Source organism: Balaenoptera musculus, chromosome 14, assembly GCF_009873245.2.
Source record: "Balaenoptera musculus isolate JJ_BM4_2016_0621 chromosome 14, mBalMus1.pri.v3, whole genome shotgun sequence".
Taxonomy (NCBI): domain Eukaryota; kingdom Metazoa; phylum Chordata; class Mammalia; order Artiodactyla; family Balaenopteridae; genus Balaenoptera; species Balaenoptera musculus.
The window spans coordinates 49,269,802-49,297,219 of NC_045798.1; the positions used below are offsets into that span (position 1 = coordinate 49,269,802).

Sequence of the window (27,418 nt, forward strand, 5' to 3'; positions counted from 1 at the left end):
TGCTTATTTTATATATATATATATATATATACATATATATACACATATATATATATGTGTGTGTATATGTATGTATATATATATATATATATATATATATGGCAGCATGCTAGGTGGTATGGGACCACATAAAACCTACAGAGTTTCTGACTTGGGGAGATTATTGGAGAAACTGAAGTACACAGTGATTTGCCTAGGTTCACAGCATTCCTTTGTGTCAAGCCAGGCTGAGAATTCTAGTCTTCTGACCTTTGGTTAGGGCTTTTTCCTTTTTCCTTTGTGTCAAATTAAGACAGATAAATTAAGGCAGATAAATTCAAATAGAGTTTTGAATATCTCTATTCTTCCTGGCTGGCCTGAGTATCTTCATGCCAGCCAGGAAGATAAGTCGAAAGCTAACTATTTCTAACTCTTTTTAGCTCACCTCATTTTAAGAAGCCTGGGTTTTGTTTCCATTTATATGAGGCTTTAAAAGACGTTTCATTTCCAAGCCAAATGAAGTCACCGGTTAATATTTTATAGATTAAAAACAGAGGTTAAAATTTTTAATTTTCACATTCGTGCTGCATTTATTGCTGCCTTATACCCCAAAGGCCCATTCAGGGTATTAGGTGCCGTTCTTGCCCCCTTGGGAGAGGATGCGGCTACTCCCCGCCCTCGCGTGCCTGCGTCCCCACGTCCCTCTGTGATCACGTACACACGCGCCTTGTCTGTGATCGTGTGCACGCACTTTATCTTTCCATTTTCCCCCTTCCTGTAGATCCAGCTTTCCAAAATCGGGCCACCCTTTATTATCAAGAGCCAACCAGTCTCCAAACCAGAGGCTCGCGCGTCATCTGGCACATCGGTCAGTGGCGGGAGGAACACGGGAGCCAGGACCCTGGCGGACATCAAGGCCCGAGCCCAGCAAGCAAGGGCCCAGCGAGAGGCGGCAGCAGCCGCAGCCGTGGCGGCGGCCGCGAGCATCGTTTCGGGAGCTATGGGGAGCCCAGGAGAGGGCGGAAAGGCCAGAACTCTGGCGCATATCAAAGAGCAGACGAAGGTGAAGCTCTTCGCAAAGCATCAAGCCCGAGCCCACCTCTTCCAGAACGCTAAAGAGCCCCGGTTGCCTCCGCTCGGCTCAAAGGAAGGGCCTCCAAGCTTAGAAGTGTCTTCTGCCCCTGAAACAAAAATCGAAGGCTCGCCCGGTGTCATCATTGTCAATCCAAACTGCCGATCTCCCAGCAACAAGGCTGCGCACCTCCGGGAGCCCACCACTGTACTACAGCAGTCTCTCAACCCGACCAAACTTCCAGAACTTGCCACGGACTTATCTGTGCATAGTTCTGACGAAAACACACCTGTGTCACACTTGTCTGAGAAAACTGTTTCATCTACCTCTTCGGAAAATAGCAGTGTGCCCATGCTTTTTAATAAAAGTCCCGTCCCCGTGTCTGTCTGCAGCACTGCTATGTCGGGAGCAATTAAAGAACATCCCTTTGTGAGTTCTGTTGATAAATCCTCTGTCCTAATGTCTGTTGACAGTGCAAACACTACAATTTCTGCTTGTAACATAAGCATGTTGAAAACCATCCAGGGAACGGACACTCCATGCATAGCCATTATACCAAAATGTATCGAGAGCACCCCTCCTCCGGCCGCCGCGGAGGGCTCCAGCGCAGCGAGCCCCCGGGGTGACAAGCGGTTGCTGGCACCCAGCAGCGGCGCTGGCAGCCTGGTCTCCAGTCAGTACACCTCTGTGCCAACTCCCTCCATCGGAAGCAACTTGCCAAACCATCTCTCCACTAGCTCTGTCTTGATTCCCCCAACGGGAGTGAACAACAGATTTCCTTCTGAGAAGATAGCCATGCCTGGGAGCGAAGAACGGGACACCATGTCCATGGGCACCACTGTGAGGGCCTCCCTCGGCTGCAGGGACCCCGTCGCAGTCCCTGACGCCCTGGTGGCACGCCCACCTGTCGCAGCATTTACTGGAAGCATGCTGACTGTAAACTCTTACGACAGCCCTCCCACGTTAAGTGCTGAAAGCTTGGACAAAACTTCAGGGACTCGGAACAGGGCAGACACTTCTGGGAAACCTCAGCCACCCCCGGGGGGGTTCCCACCAGCAGCCATAAACCGCTCGATTCCGTGTAAAGTCATCGTCGACCACAGCACCACGCTGACCTCCACGTTGTCTCTGACCGCCTCTCTTGAGAGCACGGAAGCCGGCCTGGACCTCCAGAGCAGGTCCGGGAGGACGGAAGCAGTCATCCAGCCCGTGGCGTGTCCGCAGGTGTCTGTCATCAGCAGGCCCGAGCCGGTTGCAAGCGAAGGCGGAGATCACGGTCCCAGTTTCATTGCTGCTTCCGCGGCAAAACAAGACAGTCAAACGATGCAGGCCACCTGCCCGGGTCTCCGTGAAGGACCCCTCGTGGTTCCAGATACATTAAACGCGGGGACTCCTCTGAGTCACAGCTTTGCTGAGCAGGCGCGTGGCATAACCGCGTTCAAAAGTGAAGCCGACACAACCTGTGGCCATCAGTATAACCCGGGCGGCCGGATCTGCTGGGGCGAGGACGGGGTGAGGAGCGCAGGACAGCCTCTGCTCTGCCACCCTGGTTCCGGTAAACAGAAGGAATATCTGGAGCAGGGCTGTCCGCAGGCCATCAAGACCGAGCACGCCAGCTCCTCGCATGTGGCGGAACTTCACCCCAGGAATCTCATCACAAGCGTCCGTCTCCCCGTGAAGTCCGAACCTCACGACGTGGACAAGGGCTTAAGGATGGACGCCGGCGACTTCCCTGGCCCTGAGCCGCATCCTGCAGCTGCAGGGGCAGCCCCGAGTGCGCAGCAGACGCAGAGCGTGCAGGCCCCCACCTCTGGTCCCATGGAAGAGGCCACGCCTCTGGCTACAGACACCCTGAAAAGAGCTCCCAGCGCAGGGAGCTCCAGCTGCCGTCTGTCATCGGTGGAGGCGAACAATCCCCTCGTCACACAGTTACTCCAGGGCAACTTGCCTTTGGAAAAAGTGTTGCCCCAGCCCAGACTGGGAGCCAAGCTCGAAATCAACAGGCTTCCTCTGCCTCTTCAAACTACCTCAGTGGGTAAAACAGCCCCCGAGAGGAACGTGGTTGAAATGCCCCCTAGCTCTCCCAATCCGGACGGGAAAGGCTACCTGGCAGGCGCTCTCGCACCACTACCAACGAGGAAGCGGGAGAACCACCCCAAGAAGAGAGTCGCCAGGACCGGGGGGGAACACACTCAAGTGAAATGTGAGCCAGGGAAGTTGTTGGCGGACGCAGATGTGAAAGGGGGGCCGTGTGTCATCAGCTCCGGCATGAATCAGCTGGGACTCAGCCAGCCGCTGAAGCAGGAGTGGCTGAACAAGCACCCTGGGCAGAGCAAGATGGCTCACAGCCCTGAGGTCAAACAGCAGAAGCGGCTGCTCCCCTCGTGTGGCTTCCAGCAGAGCCTGTTTCACGTCGACAAGAACGGCGGCTTCCACCCCGACGCTGGGACCTCCCACAGACAGCAGTTTTACCAAATGCCTCTGGCTGCCAGGGGCCCCATTCCTACCGCGGCTCTGTTACCAGCCTCTGCCAAAGCCCCCGTGGGCTGTAACACGTTTTCCTTCAATAGGCATCTTGAGCAAAAGGGACTGGGAGAGGTTGGCCTTTCCTCAGCACCTCACCAGCTAAGGTTAGCCAATATGGTGCCCCCCAACATGCCCATTAAAGAAGGTGATGACATGGGGGGGACCCCGCACGGGATGCCGCACAAAGCACTAGTGCATCCCCCGCCCCCTCCCCCCTTGGCTTTGCCCCCACCCCCCCCTCCACCACCGCCACTACCTCCACCTCTTCCTAATCCAGAAGTCCCCTCCGATCAAAAACAACCGCCAGTTACCATGGAAACCACTAAGAGACTTAGTTGGCCACAGTCCACGGGCATATGTAGCAATATAAAATCGGAACCTCTTTCTTTTGAGGAAGGTTTAAGCAGCAGCTGTGAACTGGGCATGAAACAAGTTTCCTATGACCAGAATGAAATGAAGGAACAGTTGAAGGCGTTTGCGCTGAAAAATGCAGATTTCTCTTCCTATTTGCTTTCTGAGCCACAGAAGCCTTTTACCCAATTAGCTGCTCAGAAAATGCAGGTGCAGCAACAACAGCAGCTCTGTGGAAATTATCCAACAATACACTTCGGTAGCACGAGCTTCAAAAGGGCAGCATCTGCAATTGAAAAGTCCATTGGGATTTTGGGAAGTGGCTCCAATCCCACCACGGGTCTGCCTGGTCAGAACGCTCAGATGCCCGTTCAGAACTTTGCCGACAGCAGCAACGCGGATGAGTTGGAACTGAAATGCTCTTGCCGGCTGAAAGCCATGATTGTGTGCAAAGGCTGCGGGGCCTTCTGCCACGACGACTGCATAGGGCCTTCTAAACTCTGTGTAGCTTGCCTGGTTGTGCGATAAGAGCTGAGTGAAAGATGCAGTATCCCTTTTCACCACGGAAAAGCCACACGGCGTCAGCAACAACAAATTGAACAGCTCAGTGGTTTATAGCGTGCTAATTTATTTTACTTTGGAACAGATGATCTTTTCTCTAGATGATTATTTTCTTGCATTTCTGGGAAAGGAGAGATCGCATTCCAGCCGAGGGGCTCAACAGCATGTCTTTTACATATTTAGTTGCCATTTGCAGCTTTGGAAAGTTTCTATTCGTGTGTATACAGGTCACTCCCAATTTGTTTCTTTCTTTTTTTAATCCAGGTGTAGATAGGAAAAGGACATTTTAAATTACTTAATGGTAACCAGAAATGGAGATGTGGAGAGAGATCGGTAACAGCAATTTAAGGTGGTGATGCATTCTTCTGTAGATTAACCATTACAGCGAGGGTTCCAACAGTTGACTCCTTTGGACCTACCTTTACCGTACTGATTACATCATATTTGGAAAAGGGAATCTGATTTAAGTGTATGATTCCTTGTATTTACTCATATCACAAAAGATATTAAAGGAGGTATGCCATTAATGAACTCCACTGTCCTTATTCTCTTTCCTCCCTTTTGACTCTTTTCAGAGACTGGCAGATTCTCTGGATCTGCCTTGGACATGGTACACGTATTGTAGTGAAATGTCTTTTCCACCTGAAATTGCAGTGTGGGCCTCATGCCCAGCAATCTGGTTCAAGCCCTTTGACACCCGAGACTGTAAGATCAGTTGGACAACAGAGAGCCATAGGCCCAGAGGATTTCAGAGCTTCATGTGTGGCTTCTAAGAGCAAGTATGAAAAAAAATGCCCTAAAATTCAAAGCAAACAAGTAAAATGCTGTATATGCAAACACACCTAAATGGGTTGGTGATGTAAATATCGGTCCATTCTATTCACTCTAATACAATAACTAGGTATTAAAATTGGGGGGGGGGGAAATAATCGTAACCCTTTATTGATGACAACAGTGCATTCTGGCTTCCGACGCTGCAGAGGTTGGCCACCTCTTTTTTTAAAGTGTCATTGATGATGAGAGGGACTATAGAAGGCTGAAGTGTCAACATTTTTCTGAACAGTTTTTTCCTCATGAGTCACGATCTACGTAATTATATTTGACTCTAAACTAGCCCTTATTTTAAAAAATTGTTCTGGGTGTTGCATGTTTTGTTTCCCGCCCCCCCCCCTCAGGTGAATTCAGTACATTCTTCATATTTGGGGGAGTGGAACTGCTTTTGAAAAAGGGATACTGCATCTTACAACTATTGTCAGTGTTTATCCAATAGTCTGGGTGTTGAGTATTTGAGCTCCATTCCATGTACTGTGGCCACCCTCATGCCAGAGAACAGCTGTAGTTCAGCAGGCTCTGTTCCCTAAAGCAAGTTCAAAAGCACATGCACCTTGTGGGAAGATGAAAGAACAAAGACCATGTCCATTTAACTTCCGATTACAGAGCACAAAATGTGGAGTACCATTAACCCACTGGTTGATTGTGGCTGTAGAATTTTCAAAAAATATGGGGGAAAATCTTCTGTATCCAGGGTAAGAATTTGACAGATATTTTCACAAGGGATCATCCTAATCAATGTTAACTTTTGACATTCCCTTAAAATATGTCTTAAAAATTGAATGAGCAGAAATTTCCTTCCTGGGGAAAAAAAAACTTGTGATTTTTTTTTTTTTATAGTAATCAACCATGGTATATTTTTTTCCTCCATATTTATTATTGTGATGTTGCCACATATCATTAGGTGATAGAGATGTCATTTTTACTAACAAATTGCTGATAGTGAAAGATACTTTATCTTAGAAAGAAAGCAAAGCAAAGAAGGCCTACCTCCGCGGCTGAGATTCGGTGCTTCAGTTGCTGTCACTTCTGTTTTTCACGTTACAATTAACAGAATTAATGACTGAGAATATTAGCAATGCACTTAACCGGCCCTTCCCAAGCAAGGCAGTGTTAGTTCCAGCAGATCCCTAGTTCACTCTGCACCAGGTGGTTTGGGTCGTGTCCTCGTCAGCGGTGTCTCTGTGGTCTGCTTGGCTCTGATGCCATCTTGGTTCAGAAGGGCATGCTCTAGTTTCACAGAGGGGCACCCCTATAATATAGACACTTGCATGCCAGCTCCTTCTTCCAAATTCAGTTGCTGCTCTACCAGTGTCAGATACTGTCTACACCAGCAGATTCAACACTACCACATCAGTAACTGACACCGTGTTGAAACTGTGGTCTTCAAAACCTTTGCACTCTGCATATGAGGCAAAATTGAGGTTGATATGATACCGAGCCCATTATCAGTTCCATCACTGTGGGATACTGCGCGCAGATTACTTACTGGGGATACAGAAAAGTATCCTTCTCTATGTTCTGATTTTTCTCATAATTAGTTTGGAAAATCAATTGCTGATCACACGTGCATTGTACCACCCTGATCCAAAGAGCGTAATATTTCTCTGCCCTTGCTCTTTTTTGCCCCAGTTTAAATTCCTAGTGTTTGCATATGGTTTATATTACTGAAAAATTAATATCTTTGGGCTAGAAGAATGGAAAGAAAAATTCAGAAGTAGAAAGTGGGTCAGCTATGTTACAAGTGGCCATTTAATATATATACAAAACCCAGTATATTTGGATTAGGCGAGCAGGTTCTTAGTTTCCTGATATCCACAGATATCTGCCTATGTGCAAATGGAGTATGTCATTTACTACATGGTTATTGTGGTGTAATGTGCAAATTTTAGTGTGTGCATTATCCTGATGATTGGACACTGTGATATCCCTATCAGGAATAGAGCTTGCACATCTAACATGTAATTTTTAATTATTATTTTCACAAAGGATGTATTTCCCTAAGTAGCACTTTTGGAACAGGGGAAGGAAGAAAACTGCTATTCCCTGATCCCCCTCCTATATACAGTATTCATATGCCTGAGGTTGTATAAAGACATTTAGGTAGTTAATGGGCATGTTAATACAAACGTTCTGATGCAAATTCATTTTCAGAATGAAAATATTTTTCCTTCCCCAAAGTGAGAATGGCAGAAATGTCGGTGACCTGAGCACCGTAATTATATAGACTATTTCCCTGCTAAGGTCTAGTTTGAAGAAAAAACTTGAAAACAAGCCTTTGAGGTTGAGCCTGGTTGCTATAAAGACTTTGTGGTGGTATGTGTTTCTGGGATGAGCTATGGAAGGTTTAGCTGACTTCTAGAGCTTGGATATTCTTATTCATCCAAAATAAACAGATGCAAACAAGCTGGTGTGTAGAGTGCTTCATAAAGCAACCAAGAGTAAGAATACATGATGCTACAGCCCCATGTCCTTTACAAACACTCTTGCACAATTTCAAAAGGGGAAGTTACTGTGGCCTTGGTTTCGCAGTTCCTCCTGGGTCTGGTCCAGTCCCAGGTGACAGAAGCTGAAGCGCCGTTAAGGGTTGCACCCTCTCAGTGGTGTGGAAGTCAGCACCGCGCTAGCCGTCTGGAGAGAGTGAGCCCGCTGAACACGCCAAGCCCAGAGTCACTGTCTATGTTTCTAGAGAACAATGTGAAGAGTCCTAGGAAAGGAACTCATCAGACTGTCAGGGGCCTACGTAGCCAAAATGTCACTGAATATAAAAATCTTGTCTTCAGTCCTCATGCTTTGTCACTGTAAAGCAAACAAAAAGCATTTTTACTATAATTTAAAGGAGCTGCTTTTTTTATAGCACATACTATTTCGCTTTGTACCCTATTTGATAGTTGCAGAATAATTTAGACTGTAGAAAAACTTTGTTGTATTTGTACTGTTCATGAATGTTTCAAAAAAAAAGTGCTTTACTTGCTTGCCATAATTTTTCTTGTACTGCTGTATTTTTCCCCCTGGCTTCATGGAAACCTAATCTGATTCCTCTTCTCAGTACAGTTTTTTGTTTGTTGTTGTTGTTGTTTTTTAATGTGTTTGTGAGTATTTTTTTTCCTTTGGTCAGTATTCTGAATGTTTACATCTGTTTAACATTAGCCATTTAATGCCTTTTTTAAAAGGCGGTATTACTCTTACAGTGTAACAGCAAAATGTGAATCAACCCAAACATAACATGCATGGCAAACACAGATGGGGGGGCAAAGTCCCTGAACGTACAAAGACATTTTATATCAGCATACAGAAAAGTCAAACCCTTCTTCAGTCCTCTACCAAAGAATATATTATTCCCACAGGAAAAACTCAGAAAAGGTGTGTAAAATCCTCAGAAGGGGAGCAGTTGAATCAGTAAGACTGCTACAATTTAATACTGTTATGCTTGCTTTGATACCTGACTAAATGTGACGGAGTGCAACAAGCATTGAAACGATTTTTAGACAGTGTTTTGTTTAGAATTCAGGGATCATGCATTCTTTAATGGTGCTGTTTGTTTTTTATTTCTTTTCTACAAAGAAAAAACAAAGTGTTGCCTACAAAAGTGACTGCTCACGATACCATAAGTTAAATGAAATGAAATGTTTGTCTCTTCATGTTTCTCCGTTTTTCCCTTTCTCTAAAGTAACAATTTGGGTTTCAATATTAAAATATTCTGGGAGAAAATAAAGAAATTAAACCTTCAATTATTGTCATCTTTAATTTTTTATGAAATGAGGTAGTTAATATATACACATAAAAGATACTAATAAATACATTCACAATTTTACTTAACAAAAAGTTTATAAGGAGAACAAACCATATGGTCTTAAACTTTCTACCCTTCTTGGTTTGGTGAATTGTCAACATACAATTATAACTATTGTTTGTTGAAACCTCTTTGAAATTAACCATGTCTATTGTACTGTGCTTATTTAAAATTATATTTGAACCTTTTTGTTTTGTAAAGATGTTGTTAATTCTCTATACCAAAAGACAGGTAAGTCAAGCAAATTGTTACCACCATATTTAATTTTAACTTTAAAATGAATTACCTCTCAAAATTCTTTTTAAAAGAATTGCTCTGGTTAGTTTTTCTTATCTTGCATTAAATATTACAGCTAGAATGATTTGAATAAAATGCTGTGAACCATTAGAGCAAAATTGCCTCAGCTACATTTACATTGGTTAAGAAAATATGCATATCTTTACAGTAAGATGAATCTGAAAGCATTAAACATAACTGGCTGTTAAATCTGAGTTCAGCTGTTTTTATCTACAAGGAAAATGCTATTTTTAGCCACCAGATGGCAAAAGAGGGTGTTTACTTTGCAGGAAAAAAAAAACTAAAAACATGCTTCTTCCTCCTCATAAATTAAATTATTATAATAATGAAAGTACAACTTATTCAAGTAAGACGATGGAAGATAGATACTTCTAAGTTTCATTAAATTATTTTCACTATAATACTGGCATTCCTTTTTTTGTCCTATTTTTTCTATTAAAATATTTACAGAATGCATTCTTAATTTTATTTAACATTGTGGAAATTTTTTATTGTTTTCATTGCATTACTCCCCAGGCATCGTCTATTCCAAAATTCATTACAGAAAATTGTACAGTCAAGCATTCTTTAAGCTGACATTTCTTGAAATTTATCCGAGTGCTTTATATGTTTTAATTCATTTAGTCTCATAATAGGTACAACATTAAACAATTTTTATATAAATATTTCATTATTCTTAATACATTAATGTGACCTAATTTGAGTAACAGTTGCTCTTAGGATCTAAAGTATGTATTTGTATCTATCATAGACTTTATCTGAGAACAGGTGATTTACCCCGTGATTCAACAAACTTATGTACGTTATTTAGAAAGAGCATAGCCAGGAGAGTAGTTGGACTACTTTCTGCAGAAGACAGTTGAACATAAATCCTAGAAAGTGTGTCTCCTTAAAATTATTTGAAGACTTTGGTTGTAGCTTGCCTAGACTTAATATTTCAAGTTCAGAGCACACACAATTATCCACAGTGATACGCAGAAATCAGAAGTTGGAGTCCTCCAATGTCACAGCTAATCTGGAAGTCTAAATTGGGCAATGAACCCAGTATTTTTACCTGCAGAAACTTTTCTCCAGTTGCCAGTGCAATAAATTACATACATTCTCACTAACTGGAGGAAAGTCCCCTGATTTACAAAGCAAAGGCTGATTTTTTTTGCCATTTTATTTAGAATAGTTTTATTGTTTTTCAGCTATATTGAGTAATATCCCATTGTGATACCTGACTACCAGTAAAGCTGATATTGAATATATTTAGTAATCCTGCAAAGCATAGACCAATCCAAACAGATGCCAGCCATATCAAAAGAGATGGCCCTATTACAACAAATCAATGAAGAGTGGCTGAATATCAGTTTTGTGAACAAAGGAGCTCCCTGAATCTGCTGTTATCAATAGTTAGGATTTATACTTAGTATATCCATTGCACTTAGGGGAAAGTTTGTTTCTGAGGTACCTTTTTAAGCTAAAATTTCCATCTACAATCTCTCTCTCTTTTTTTAAGGAAATCATTTAGAGGTGGTTCAAAGGTGAGCGTTAACCCAAACACAACGAAATGTCCAGGCATTTCCCCCTTTTGCTGTTTCCAGATACCTTGTTCGGTGGACACGACCCATAAATAGCAACTTGGCTAAAGGGTGGGAACATCCAGCTGCTTCAACAGAAGGTCCTGGACACTTGAGATCAAGTAAGATTCATCTCGTTTTCTGGGTACTCATCACGACGTCTTTGTTTATCATAAGCTGGTAAATGGAAAATAGGTTTCACCTTTGATCCAAACTTATATCTATAGTTTCAAATTATGGTTTTATTTCAGGAAAACGCTGTGTTCCAAATCCTCATTCTTTTAATGACGAGGGAACATGGAGGGATTTCAGAGGAGTGCAGAACTATGGTTCTATTTTCCTTGATTCATTTGGCTTTCAGTGTCCAATTCTGGGATGCTGGAACATCTTCCAGACACAGAGAGATGGGAGAGTGTAGTTGGCCTCAATGACTGTACGAACCACAAGAGTTTCTCCTGGATGTTCTTTTCCTATATATAAGTGGCAACATTTATGCATGTCCATTTATATAGAAATTTAAAAAACATGATTTCTTACTGTAATATAAAATTCATTTGCCAATAAGTTTAAATCTCGTAATGTGGAATTGAAAGGCTTGAGTGGGAACAGTTCTCCATGATGGCTTCTAAGTGGAAGCCACTGACACATTTTATACCTCTTCTTCCTTTAACATGTGAGCTCAATGTAGACTTTTTTTGTACCACATAGGTTTGTTTGGTTTTATTTATTTATTTATTTTTTTTGGTAAAATAATTTATATTTTCAGGGGAATAAGCTGTGGGAAATGAGTTGGCATCTTAAAAAATTCAATATTTCAAAAAAAAACATTTAAAAAACTACATTTAGAGTAGGAATCTATGGATAATTCATTATCTCTAATCTTCAAATATGTAATTTCCTTACTGTTAGAGGGCCAGTCCAGAGCATACCAGACATCTTTTTACCAAGAGAAGGACAATGTGAGATTGGTAGCAGACAGTTTCTTTCTTTCGTCTTTTTTTTCCTTCATATTTTGACATTGAAATGGTTCTCTGTTTTTGTTTTTGAGGTAGAATTGGCATACAACATTATATTAGTTTCAGATATACAACACAATGATTTGATATTTGAATATATTTTAAAATGATCATCACGGTAAGTGTAGTTAACATTCATCATAATACACAGTTACAAAAAATTTTTTTCTTGTGGTGAGGATTTTGAAGATCTACTCTCTTAGCAACTTTCAACTATGCAATTCAGTGTTATTAACTATGGTCACATGCTATGCATTATATCCCCAAGACTTATTTATTTTATAACTGGAAGTTTGTGCCTTTTGTCTCCCTTCACCCATTTCACCCACCTCACTCCCCCGACTTCTGACAGCCACCTGACGATCTGTTCTCTGTATCTGTGAGCTTGGTAACGTTCTTCTGTGGCATCTTTTTTGTCCAAAATGCTTTCCTTGGCAAAAACTGGGAGTAATCAAAGACACCACACTCTGCAATCTCAGTTTCCTAACTGTGATTCTCTTAGTAATAAATAAATCCTTTCCAAGTCTTTAGCCTTCATGATCTGAATATGAAGGAGATTTTATAAATTCTCTTCATATAAATAAACTTTTAGAGATTTAGCTATGTACTACCCCGAATATGGCAATTTCCCAGAGTTCCCAAAATGCAGACTTTCTTTATTAAAAAATAATAATAGATAATACTTGTGAAATGCTGTGTACCAAGTGCTGCAAAGCATTTCATAGGTGTTAATTATCACATTTATCCTGAGAAAAATCCCATAAGGGAGGCACTGCTATTATATCCATGGAACACACAAAGAACCTGAGGCTTAGAAAGTTTAAAGAAAAGAATACACAGCTAAGATCTGGAGTATGAAAGAAGGTTTTTCAGAGACCAAAGCCCATCCTCTTATTTGCTATAAGACACCATGGCTGCTACACGTACTGCTAAGTACTGGGGATGCTGAGAAAAATCAGAGGGTCCCAAAATCTTAAAAAATTATAGGCCAATGGGAAAGATGATCAACAATTTTATGATGACAAGAGTGTAACCAAGACAGGTACAAATTGCAGTGGGAAAAGTAGCTGATTGGATGAAGCCATTTAAGATTGCAACTGCACGAGAATGAAGCCTCCAGAGGGGCATCGGTTGCCGCACCTGACACAGATTCAGGGCAGTCCCACCGGGAGGGAGGGCACGCTCTTCCCTGCCAGCACCCCAATCGTTTCCCTTGAACAGTGTTCATCAGTATCAGTCCTCCTGCTAGTGATCTCTGCAGGGTGTACAATCCTTTACACATTTCAGAAGCCCTGTCACCAAGCCCTTCTTACATGACTCTAGGAATTTGTTTGGATGTTGGTAATATTGACAATTGATTATGTAAAAGTTAACAGCATGTGAAAACAATGTTTGTGCTACCCAATGTTGATGATACTCTTTAATACTTTTTAAAAATCAATGTAATACATGTTCCAATATTAAAAAGTCAAATCATATTACAGAGACTATAGCAAAAAATAGCAGTGCCCTGATATACATTGCAATGTGGGCTATTTTTTTTTTAAGGAGTTGACATTTCTTCTGAGTATTCATGTTATTCAATAGGGTTCTGATAAGAACACAAAGAACAAGTCCTGCACCTGCAAGTTGCAGGTTTTGATTGAAGTCAGGGAACTCACAGTGTGTTGTCCAATACTTCTGAGAAATAAAAGCTTCCCGATTTGCTGGTAATCACAAGAGGGAAACATTTTGACCATTGGGGGAAATGAAAAAGCACAGAAGAGGCAGTCAACAGGTAACCCCAGGACATACAGTACCAGAGATAAACATCACCAGTATCCATATTTTTCCAAGCAAATCTTGACTGGTTAAGTGAGTCCTACAGCTCCAATTATTCCCGCCCGGGGAACTGGGAACATGGGTGATAAGCTGCCACCATACAGAGAAAAATATTTGGGAGCCCCAATAGCCTCTGCCCCCCCCCCCCGTCTGTTATACCACTGCTGTAAGAACATGACTTGGAATTATTCACACTCCTATTCAGTGTCTGACTCACCATCTTACCCCCAGGACAAAGCCACCTTTTATCACCTCTTACTTGTAAATGTTTCTCAAAGCCCTCTGGCAAGCTAATAATTTAAGTATTTAATAAGCAAATATTTGAAGACCTGTCAAAGTAACAATCAATTTATTTGTAAGGTTAGATTGTGTGAAAAATTTCATTTAGCTATTTCCAAAAATAGATGCTTTAACTTCCCTTTCTACTTGAGAGTGTGTCGTCTCACTGACGGTAAGCAGAGCTTACTCCTTGACCCATAAAGCTTGTAAGGGGATTCTAACAATTGGGGCACTTCTGGTGCCAAGATTCATCCAACACTCAATGAGCAAACATTTTACTGATCCATATTGCTATGCTGGGTGCTGAATTATATAAGACAAATGTTCTTATTGATGACTTGATCCTTCAAGAAATATAAAGTTACCAAACATTTTTTTAGTGTTTTGTGCTTCAGCATTGTGCCACGAAGCATTGTCATAAGATAGAAGGAGTTTTCTTAGAAGATGTCATTCAAATGCACCTTTCCAGGAAGCATCCTATTTCCCAGAACAGCGTGGGTGTGGATGGGAGGAATAATGAGAGAATCGAAGTTTCAGAGAGAGAAATCTCCTTTGAAGTCATAATTTAATTTATTGCCTACTTTAGGTTCGGAGTCAAAATATTTAGGCAATGTAGTATGAGAAGCAAAATACTTTTCTGCAACTTCTACTGGAGGAATTACACTTTCTCACTTAAAATAGAAAAATGGAAAGAAAGAACTCCTTTGTGTGGAGAATGATTTGTCACCAAATTCGACTCATCTGGAGAAAACAGCACAGATGGTCTGGTTTGCTTCAGAATTGTGGTTTCATGCCCTGCATGACTCACCAGAGAAGGTAAATCAGCATCTCATTTCATTTTGGGTTCACTGTTGTAATAATAGATAGCAATGTCAATACCATTCTTTAGACTTTAGCAGGAAAATGAAATAAGAGATTATTTTTCCTATAGTTAACATTCAAGTGAGTGAGGCAATGCTTTAAAAATACCTTTGCAAGCTTAATAAAATTCAGGATGACTTGACTGAAAAAGCCCTCTGGCTGAGGTCGAGCAAATCATTCCTCTTTTTTTTAGTGAATATCATGCTAATTTATCAGAAAGGAAAAACTGGGCTGGGCAATTGGCTCTTCTTACACATGGTCATTTCTTAAAATATTGTCACAGGGGCTATTTCTGTGTATAATTTGCCTGTGAGAATGGATATTTAAAACGTACTTCAGCATATAGATTTGATATACATATAAATATTACCAAGAATGAATGATAAATTGAATAACGGGAAATCTGATTTCCTAAGCCCTAGTTCAGCAAATAGATTTATGAAGCTCTGAAGAGGTTAGCTCCTGTGTGAGAAGCTGATGTCTCCCTGAACTGTGCACAGCACAGATTTCTACTTTCCTTCTGGTCATTTCCTGCATTACAGTTTATAGTTAGGAAGCTTCATTCATTTACAGCAAACCCCGTATATGTCACTGGACTGAAACTTACTGAAGAGCAGCTTGTAGCATCTCATCTGTTTTGGTATCTCTAAAAGGTCCCATTGTGCATCAGAGAGAATAGTCCATCCATGGGCACAGCAAGCATTGTCTATATTGTTGGCTTCCTCCGTGCCACGCTCTGTCATGGCTGCTACAAGTACCAAAATGAACAAACAGCCCCAAATCCCTGAGTTTTATTTTCGTGTGGGGCAACAGGTAGCAAAGAGTTGAACATATAATATATACAGTATGTTTGAAAATGGAAAGTGTTATGAAGGAAAATAAAGTCTAGTAAGGGCATAAGGAGGATAGTGGTGTAGAAGTCGTAAATGCAGATAGGTTCCCAGGGAAGGCCTCATTGAGAAAGTACTATGGACTGAATTGTGTCCCCCCAGATTCATATGTTGAAGCCCTAATCCTGATCGTGACTATATTTGGAGGAGGTCCTATAAAGAGATAATTAGGGTTTAATGAGGCCCTAAAGGTAGGACCCAATACTGTAGGATTAGTGTTCTTGTAAGAAAAGATTACAGAGTTTCTCTCTGTCTCTCTGCCATGTAAGGACACGCAAGAAGGCGGTCTCTCCAGAAACCAAGTCAGCCAACACCTTGATTTTGGACTTCCCAGCCTCCTGAACTGTAAGAAATTAATTTTTGTTGTTTAAGCCACCCAATCCATGGTCTATTGTTGTGATTTCCTGAGCTAATATAAAGGCCACATTTGAGTAGAGAACTGAAGAAGGTATGAGGGTGCAGAGATATGCCAAGTGGGCATCTATCTGATGGAGAGCCTTCAGGGTGTAGGCAAAAGCAAATGTAACATCCTAGGTCTCTATGCTGTGGTAGATAATTTACATATAATTATCCTAATTCTCAGAATAGCCCTTAAAGAAGGGGAAGCTCTCACACAAGGCAAAATAATGAACTTCTAGGCCTTCCATTTACCAAGACTCTTGCGTGACTGATGGGATCAGCTATTTCCAAAGACCCAACTTGAGAATAAAGTGTAACTTTCCCAGGAAATAATTAAAATCAATTATTTTTCCTTTGCCCATGTTATTAGCTTCTAATAAAACATTGGATTATTTATTTATTCACCATGCAAGATATTAAAAGGGCATCATATATCATATCATCTACTGCCTTGCTAGTTCTAAAGCCACCTCTAAGAGCTAAGAAAGTGTATGATCCACATTTTCAGATAAGGAAAGTAAGAGTCAAACACATTAAGTCAACTGAAAAGGACCCTCTGTCTCCAAAGGCCATGCCCTTTGTAAAGCATGCAGTCCTGGGTACATGTCAACATGCGTGAACGACTCCAGAATTAGCTTCTCTGTCATAGCCCCCTTCTGGTTATGAGTAGCTGTCAATTTTAAAGAAACTGTCAGCCGGGATATGTTTTTGTCTCGTAGAGCATTTTATTACATCTTTTATTCAAAACCTCTGAACAATATATGCACCACTTTTTGACCTGTTATTGATAATTGCACCATCTAAAATGCAAAAGCTTACAAAAAATCTAAAGAACAATTTTGCCTCTCAGTCATCAGCTCTGAAGTATTCCCTTGCCATTTGTAAACAGCATGGGGAGGAGAGAAAGCAATAACCATGCAATAACCCTTTACTGAACCAGGAAGAAACTTCATCTGCCTACCTATATGTGCACCTTTCTGCGTATAGCCTTACAGAGTCCTAGAGATGAATGAATGTAGGTCATAGCACCAGAAAGACTTCATTGAATTCAGATTTTGATGTTGACAAACAATGTAATCTAGGTTAATTTACTTAATCAGTCTGAACCTCTGAGCTTATCCATGTAACCTGGAAAATTTGTTATGAGAGATAACGATACATATAAAACAGCTTAGCATAATGTTTGTTGCATGTTGCACTCAAGATACATGACCTCTTGTATTCAAAGAGACATATTCTTCCCCACAGTGTCTCCAATGCCTGCATTTTAGTTGGAAATGAACTCTTATAAATATAAGTATTCCAGTGACCTTACCCTAACCTTAGGATTTATCATTCATTTCCATTTCATATAGGAAGAAATGGAAACAAGTGAAATGTAAATGTTTTTCCAAGTTTGTGTATTTCCTGTTAACAGTATTACTGAGGCCTCTGACCATATAGTTTTATTTAGAGTGTGAATGGTTCTGAAACTTCAGTATGCGTTTAAATAGCTCAGGTAGCTTGTTAAAAACTGCAGAAGTCCAGGCCTCAAACCCGGAGTTCTGCTTTAGAACCAATCCAAGTAAATCTGATCGAAAGTTCTGATCAGAAGACTAAAAACACATTGCACCAGGATCTCTCACTATATGAGATACTAATTTACCAGCTCACGTTGGAAGGCTGAAAACCATCAGCTATCTAGCCTTCAAAATTAGCAACAGTTGTCTATATGAGTAAATACTAGAAAAATTGGTAAATAATTGGCAAATGCTTAACAAGAAGGAATTGGTTATAAATTGTTCTAGCCATATGAGAGAATATTATTGAATAACTGAATATAATATTGCAAAAGGATATTGAATGACATGGGGAAATAATTCACATTATGTTAAAAGAAAAAAAGAACAGTTTAAAGTGTTATGTAAAAATAGACATTATTATTGTTGAAAAAGACAAGATAAATAATAACAAGTGACTATCAATGGTTAATTTAGGTTTGGAGATTTTGAGCAATTTTGTTCTTTCTCCTTTCTGAATTCTTCAACATTTTTTCTTTGAATATATAAAACTTCTGTTAGTAGATTTTTAAAGCTACTAAAAGTAATGGCAACTTTTAATTATTAGGAAAACAATGTATGTCCATCTACAAAGTTATCCTGAGTAATGTTAAAATTTCATATTATGTTCATAGACTAATGGGTCATAAGGTTTAATGTTTTGAAGTTTTCTCATAGTCGAATATGCTAGTTTATGTTAGGGAGAAAAGTTAGATGAATATAATCTATCAAAAGATATTTTGTTGAAAAACTGTTGTCTTTTAGTATGCTAAACTGTAAGAGATAAGATAAACAATAAGAAAGTATATTCATGCAGTATATTTATCAAATTTCTGCTGCCACCCAGTGGCTGCCCAAGCTGTTTTACATATTTTGTTCACCTAGCTAATTGACCAGTAAAGTTACTCTACATCTGTAGGTAAAATCAGCTTTCCTGGAAGAAGCCGTGATTTTCCAGCTCTGAGAATGACCAATTAAACCTTATCAAGTAATAAAAAAAAATTTTCAACAGATCAGCGCTAAGATGTTTTGGATCCATGTAAGTAACATTCCAACAACCCTGCTTGTTCCACAAATTCTAGCATCTCTTTCTTGCTATAACAGAGTCCTTCTTGAGCTAATATTCCATGAGTCCCATGCAAGGGACAATTGCCACACAGTCGCAATTAACACCTGCTCGCTGAATTGGATCCAGTCACTTTTAACTCTCAGAGAAGAGAAAAGCTGGGGATGAGGCCAAATGACACTTGGACATCTCCAGAGGGCAGACACCTGCAATTCAATAAGGGCAAAGCTAGACAAAACGGGGCTGGCAGTTCTGCTAAGAGCTGAAGCAAGGCCCCCAGAGTATGATATAAATGAAAATATGTAAAAAAATCATGAAGGAAAAATAAGAAAATAATACCTGAACAAGTTCCAGTTCCAGTGCAAAGAAATTTTAGAAAAAAAGCCACATCTAGAGAACCAAATGAAAACTGTAAAGGTCAGAATGTAAATCAGTGTTTACATAGGTTTGCAAAAGCCTTGGGAGAAGAATGGAGAGATAAATACCAAAATATTATCATTGGTTACATGATATCGCTGGAATAAAAGGAGAAAACTACCTTTCTCCTCTCTCTCCTTTTTTTGATTGTTACAGTGAACGTACATAACAGTAAATGTAATTTTTTTGAAAAACCCTATGAAATATTTATTGTGAAATGAAGGAGAATATAATAAGTATTGGTCTAGTGACTCCTTCTTGTATTTCTTTGAGTAGGAAGAGAAAAAAGCAAACTGAAATTGTCTTCAGGGCTGTAAAAGGGTCATTTTTCCCAAAAAAGACATGAATGTAAGAAAGGGGAATGGTAGAGATGCTTCCACACGAAGCCGGGCAACTTGGGGCCCAAATAGAACCAGGTCAACAAACGTAAGACAGAGATATCATCTGACTGAAAGGTATCTCACGAAACTGAAGCTAATACTAAGTCGAGCTTATGAAAGGGCAATGTCAAAAGTAATTTAGGAGCTAAAGGAAAATGAGTAAAAAAGTGTTTATATGGAATAATGGCACAGTTCAAATTCTAATTGAACCACAATGTCCAACAATAGTTGCTCTGAACAGGGGCAGACTGGAAAACCCTTCAGTAATTGTGAAAACCATACTCATGACTGATACCTATGTGTCATTAATTCTAAATCAGGGAAGTGGCTTTGGAGGTTTTGAAGGGTAGAACAGGGATTGGTCGGTTGTAAAGATTTGCATCTCAAAGTCTTTCATTCATGAATAGAACTTTTTTGGCCCAGGCTGCCATTTTATGCTCAGAGGGATAGGCATGATTTTTACTTTGTGTGTGTGTGTGTGTGTGTGTGTGTGTGTGTAGTGTGTGTGTCCCAGGACTCTTGTCTTTAAAGCACCCTTTTGGTTTGGCTTGTTCCTGACAGATTTTTGACTTTGGATGGCTGTGACATCAAAGACATATGGAGATCTGTTTTTTATTTCTGTCTTCTTGGAGAATTAACTTCTTACAAACCTAAAAAGGTAGGATTTCGATTGCCTTCTTTTGATCAATTTAAACACATAAGTGATTTTTATTATTAAATTAAGAATATGTAAAATGACCACATTTTTGTTCAAATTCTGTTTCTGAACTGTTCGAAAATCAATTATACAAAATTTATCTTCTTGGTTTCAGGACAGTAACAGTTGGTATACATTTATATTTCTGAATATAATTCTGAATATAGTTCTGAAACTACCAATGTTGAGTAAACAATACAGGAAATACATTAAGACCAATTAAAGTGTTAGTTTCTATGTCTTTATAAAATTGAATACTTGCTGACCACCTGTATACAGTAGCCTTCCCCAGTCACCTCTCTCTCTTCCCCTTACCTGCTCTATTCTCCTCTGTATAATTATCATTACCAAAGACAAAGCTTGAAGAATGGGGGATAAGAATAAAAGCGCAGCAATCAGTTATATAACATAGATATGATGCTTTTATCTTTTTCTGATCTCAAAGTTAGCTCAGTGTGAGATTGGTTCACTTAAGCAAGAAAAGAAAGAAAGAAGAAGGAAAAAAGGACTCTTTTTCAACCACAAACTGTCTTCAACCAGTACTGAAATCCATCTGGGATTTGATCCATATTACTACTACTTAATTTATATTGTGATATTCTTAGACATATTCTCATTTAACTTTGTAAACAAACAAATCCCGTTGTTAGCTCATTAAACCTTTATATCTTATTTGTTTCCACTTTTAGTTCCTATTTGGTAGTTATATATCTTACACTGTAATCAATTATATTAGCTTGAAGAGAAGTTCTTAAGTATTAGTGTGGCAACAATCAACTTGGATGCTCGTTGAAAAGGTAGACTCTGGGTCTCAGCCATCAGAATTGGTATATCAGCAATAGAACCCAAGAATCTGTATATGCAGTAGGCAACTCAGGTAATTCTTATACACATAGTCTAGAGATTTACAGTATGTGCTTGTCATCTGCTTTTATTATATTCAGACATGTAGTGTAACTCTAATAATTCCTTTAGAAGTCAGTAATTCCTGGAGAAAAGTGGACAATGCAAGCCGTAATATCAATACCTCTGACAGGTAAGCTTACCATTGAGGAGGATGGTTTGTTGGATTTTTGGGAAAAAACATATGAGACTTTCCAAACATATGAAATGAGGTCGTTTCACAGTTTTACACATTGGCAAATGATTTTTTTTTCCTTTCCTTTGCCTTTTCAATTTAGTTTCAGCTCCAGGGTTCTGTCTCTTCCATTTTACCTTTTTAATTTATTTGACTGTTCACCCCATAGGCTATTTGAGTACAGGGATAAAAGTAAGTTTTTGGCAAATTAAAATCCACTCTATGAGTTTTCATGTACTTAATATTATTTTCTATTAGCCTTTTCATTCAAGAACATTTCACTTGAAAAGCAAATGTGTCCTGCTGGTTAAAAGTGAAGTCTCTTAGCTTTAATTTATTTTCCAACTTGTAATCAGCCCTTATGCTGAATCAACTAGACTTATGTCATTTATATCCTTGTGTAGAAACCAGAAGTACATATTTTTTTGAAATGAAATTTATATAATTGAATAAGTGTGTTATTCTAAGTATCTTGTATCATCTTTGTTTACATATACATGGACTCATATATTACAAATTTAATATGGAGTTAACTTTACTGCACTTAATTCATAGAATTGATATTATTATATTTGTAATATCCTCAAGCTAACTTTTGAATTTGCTCACAAAATCACTAAACAAGATTTTGGCGAACACTTGCCTTCATAAATAATAATACACAATATAAAAATTTAAAGTTTTGTCTTCTCTACTTTTCTAAATCATGCTGTGGAAATAAGTACAGATAGACATTTCTCCAAAGAAGATATACAGATTGCCAACAAACACATGAAAGGATGCTCAACATCACTAATCATTAGAGAAATGCAAATCAAAACTACAATGAGGTGTCACCTCACACCAGTCAGAATGGCCATCATGAAAAAATCTACAAACAACAAATGCTGGAGAGGGTGTGGAGAAAAGGGAACCCTCTTGCACTGTTGGTGGGAATGTAAATTGATACAGCCACTATAGAGAACAGTATGGAGGTTCCTTAAAAAACTAAAAATAGAACTGCCATACGACCCAGCAATCCCACTATTGGGCATATACCCTGAGAAAACCATAATTCAAAAAGAGTCATGTACCACAGTGTTCATTACAGCACTATTTACAATAGCCAGGACATGGAAACAACCTAAGTGTCCATCGACAGATGAATGGATAAAGAAGATGTGGCACATATATACAATGGAATATTACTCAGCTATAAAAAGAAACGAAATTGAGTTATCTGTAGTGAGGTGGATGGACCTAGAGTCTGTCATACAGAGTGAAGTAAGTCAGAAAGAGAAAAACAAATACCATATGCTAACATATATATGGAATCTAAAAAAAAAAAGGTTCTGAAGAATCTAGGGACAGCACAGTAATAAAGACGCAGACATAGAGAATGGACTTGAGGACACGGGGAGGGGAAGGGTAAGCTGGGACGAAGTGAGAGAGTGGCATGGACATATATACACTACCAAATGTAAAATAGATAGCTAGTGGGAAGCAACTGCATAGCACAGGGAGATCAGCTCGGTGCTTTTGACCACCTAGAGGGGTGGGATAGGGAGGGTGGGAGGGAGGCACAAAAGGGAGGGGATATGGAGATATATGTATATGTATAGCTGATTCACTTTGTTATACAGCAGCAACTAACACAACAATGTAAAGCAATTATACTCCAATAAAGATGTTAAAAAAAAGAAAAGTACTGATGATCAGAATTTGAAAAGAAGAGGATATTTCAGATATTGGACAATTAACTGCTGCGATGTTAAAAAATTGAATGTTGTAAAGTGAACTAATTGCATTTTTCTCATCCTTTAGATAATAAAATAGTAACAAACCATAACAAATTAGATTACAGGTGAAGCCTTTAAGCTTTTGATCCATAGAAACCAGAAGACCCCAGACAAAGCTCATAAAAAACACAGCAAGAAAGATTCTTTTGATGTGAATGATTGAATTCATTTTGTTCTCATTTCATTCCTAAGTATGGTTCTTTGAACCATACAGATATGAATTTGACTTATTATCTTCAATATATATCTTACATGTTCTCTGTCCACACTGTGGCTCTCTTTGTACCATCCTCCTGAAATATATTTCCTGGCTTTCTCAGACTGTCTGAATTTTACTATTTCTCACATTCAAGTGTGTTTTTCATAAGGATGATGTAGCTTGTTTGAAAGAAAAGAGTGTTTTTATTTTTGGTTAACTTCCCAGAGTGCTTTTTTACATGTAAAGTGGAAAGAACTTGGACTCTAGAGTCTGAAATCAGGGGTTTGAGTCACAGCTCTGCCATTAGGAGCTACGTGATTTTTAATTCTCTGACTCTTAATTTCTTTGCCTAATTTACACACATTACATTCAGGAGTGCAAAGAAAATTTATCATCTTTACATTCTAACTGAAGAAAGCATGAGGGAAATTTAGAAATTAAATTTAGTCAAATCTGGTAACCTCTGTCTGATCCAATTATTATAAATTATTTATTTAAGTAATGCCCTCTTTTAGAAAAGTACTTGACTTTATTTTTTAGAGCAGTTTTACATTTACATAAAAATAGAGGAGACAGTAGAAAGAGTTTGCATATACTCTGTGTTCAGTTTTGCCTATTAACATCTTACATTGCTATGGTATATTTATTATAATTAATAAAACAATATGGATACATGATTACTAACTAAAGCCCCTGGTTTATTCATATTTCTTTAGTTTTAACTAATGTCTTTTTCTGTTCCAGGATCCCATCTAGTATATCACATTACATTTAGTCAATATGTCTTCATAGGCTCCTATTGGCTGTGACAGTTTCCTGGCTTTTTGCAGTTTGAGGAGTACTGGTAAGGTATTTTATAGAATCCCCCCTGTAGGAATTTCTCTTATGTATCTGTTCAGATCATTTGTCCATTTTTTAATTGAGTTGTTTATTGTTGAGGTTTAAGAATTGTTTGTATATTTTTAATACAGGTACATTATCAAATTTGTTTTGAAGATATTTTCTCCGAAACCATGGCTGTCTTAATTCTCTTACAATGTTTTCTGTGGAGTAGAAATTTTTAATTTTGATAAATCTAACTTTTTTCCTTTCATTAATCATTGCTTTAGTGTTATACATGAAAATTCACCTGCAAACCAAAGGTCATATCGATATTCTTCTATGTTCTTCTAGATCTTTCATAGTTTTGCTTTTTGCATTTAAGTATTTGATTGATTTTGAGATGTTTTCTTTTTTCTGAAAGGTATAAGGTCTATGTCTAGTTTTACTTTTTGAACATGAACATACAATTCCAGCATAATTTGTTGAAAAGAGTGTCCTTTCTCTACTTTCCCTTGCTCCTTTGCCAAAGATCAGTTGACTATATTTGTGTGGGTCTGTTTCTGGGCTCTTTATTCTGTTGCATTGATCAATGTGCCTATTCTTTCATGAACCCCATGTTGACTTGATTACTGTAGTTTTAGTATTGGTCTATGACTATGTTCTTCTTCCTCAGTGATGTGTTGGTGCTTCTGGATCTTTTGCCTTTCGGTATAAACTTTAGAATTAGTTTATAAATATTGACAAAATACCATTTTGGGATCATGATTGAGCTTGCATTGAATCTATAAATCAGGTTGAGAAAAAGTGGCAATAATATTAAACCTTCCAACATGAACATGGAACATCTCTCCATTTATTCAAATGTTGTTTGATTTTTTTTTTCCATTTATCCTTTTTTTAAACATCTTTATTGGAGTATAATTGCTTTACAATGTTGTGTTAGTTGCTGCTGTATAACAAAGTGAATCAGCTATATGCATACATATAGCCCCATATCTCCTCCCTCTTGCGTCTCCCTCCCACCCTCCCTATCCCACCACTCTAGGTGGGAACAAAGCACTGAGCTGTTCTCCCTGCACTATGCAGCTGCCTCCTGGTAGCTATCTATTTTACATTTGGTAGTGTGTATATGTCCATGCTACTCTCTCACTTCGTCCCAGCTTACCCTTCCCCCTCCCTGGGTCCTCAAGTCCATTCTTTACATCTGCAATTTTATTCCTGTCCTGTCCCTAGGTTCATCAAAACTATTTTTTTTTATATTCCATATATATGTGTTAGCATACAGTATTTGTGTTTCTCTTTCTGAATTACTTCACTCTGTATGACAGACTCTAGGTCCATCCACCTCACTACAAATAACTCAATTTCATTCCATTTTATGGCTGAGTAATATTCCATTATATATATGTGCCACATCTTCTTTATCCATTCATCTGCTGTTGGACACTTAGGTTGCGTCCATGTCTTGGCTATTGTAAATAGTGCTGCAGTGAACATTGTGGTACATGACTTTTTTTGAATTATGGTTTTCTCAGGGTATATTCCCAGTAGGGGGATTGCTGTGTCATATGGTAGTTCTATTTTTATTTTTTTAAGGAACTCCATTACTGTTCTCCATAGTGGCTGTATCAATTTACATTATCACCAACAGTGCAAGAGGGTTCCCTCTTCTCCACATCCTCTCCAGGATTTATTGTTTGTAGATATTTTGATGATGGCCATGCTGACCAGTGTGAGGTGATATCTCATTACAGTTTTCATTTGCATTCCTCTAGTGATTAGTGATGTTGAGCATCCTTTCATGTGTTTGTTGGCAATCTGTATATCTTCCTTGGAGAAATGTCTATTTAGATCGTCTGCCCATTTTTGGATTGGGTTGTTTGTTTTTCTGATATTGAGCTGCATGAGCTGACTGTATATTTTGGAGATTAATCCTTTGTCAGTTGCATCGTCTGCAAATATTTTCTCCTATTCTGAAGGTTGTCTTTTCCTCTTCTTTATGGTTTCCTTTGCTGTGCAAAAGCTTTTAAGTTTCCTTAGGTCCCATTGGTTTATTTTTGTTTTTATTTCCATTTCTCTAGGAGGTGGGTCAAAAAGGATCTTGCTGTGATTTATATCATAGAGTGTTCTGCCTATGTTTTCCTCTTAGAGTTTTATAGTGTCTGTCCTTAGATTTAAGTCTTTAATCCATTTTGAGTTTATTTTTGTGTATGGTGTTAGGGAGTGTTCTAATTTCATTCTTTTACCTGTAGCTGTCCAGTTTTCCAGGCACTACTTATTGAAGAGGCTCTCTTTTCTCCATTGTATACTCTTGCCTCCTTTATCAAAAATAAGGTGACCATATGTGCATGGGTTTATTCTGGGCTTTCTATCCTGTTCCGTTGATCTGTATTTGTGCCAGTACCATACTGTCTTGATTATTATAGCTTTGTTGTATAGTCTGAAGTCAGGGAGTCTGATTCCTCCAGCTCCGTTTCTCTTTCTCAAGATTGCTTTGGCTATTCGGGGTCTTCTGTGTTTCCATACAGATTGTGAAATTTTTTGTTCTAGTTCTGTGAAAAATGCCAGTGGTAGTTTGATAGGGATTGCATTAAATCTGTAGATTGCTTTGGGTAGTACAGTCATTTTCACAATGTTGATTCTTCCAATCCAAGAACATGGTATACCTCTCCATCTGTTTGTATCATCTTTAATTTCTTTCATCAGTGTCTTATAGTTTTCTGCATACAGGTCTTTTGTCTCCATCGGTAGGTTTATTCCTAGGTATTTTGTTCTTTTTGTTGCAGTGGTAAATGAGATGTTTCCTTAATTTATCTTCCAGATTTTTCATCATTAGTGTATAGGAATGCAAGAGATTTCTGTACATTACTTTTTTATCCTGCTACTTTACCCAATTCATTGATTAGCTCTAGTAGTTTTCTGGTAGCATCTTTAGGATTCTCTGTGTATAGTTTCATGTCATCTGCAAACAATGACAGCTTTACTTCTTCTTTTCCAATTTGGATTTCTTTTATTTCTTTTTCTTCTCTGATTGCTGTGGCTAAAACTTCCAAAACTATGTTGAATAATAGTGATGAGAGTGGGCAACCTTGTCTTGTTCCTGATCTTAGAGGAAATGATTTCAGTTTTTCACCATTGAGAACGATGTTGGCTGTGGGTTTGTCATATATGGCCTTTATTATGTTGAGGTAAGTTCCCTCCATGC

At 39.0% G+C, this 27,418-nt stretch overlaps 1 protein-coding gene across 1 annotated transcript in view; it reads left to right on the forward strand.

Annotated features, from left to right (window-relative positions):
• The window catches only part of ASXL3 (ASXL transcriptional regulator 3), a 170,870-nt gene extending 165,950 nt beyond the window's left edge, over window positions 1-4,920 (forward strand). The window contains exon 12 of the mRNA XM_036823324.1: window positions 761-4,920. Within this exon, the coding sequence (XP_036679219.1) occupies window positions 761-4,456 (3,696 nt within the window). The 3' untranslated portion in view covers window positions 4,457-4,920. The remainder of the gene's footprint in view (window positions 1-760) is intronic.
• The last annotated feature ends 22,498 nt before the right edge of the window (window positions 4,921-27,418 follow it).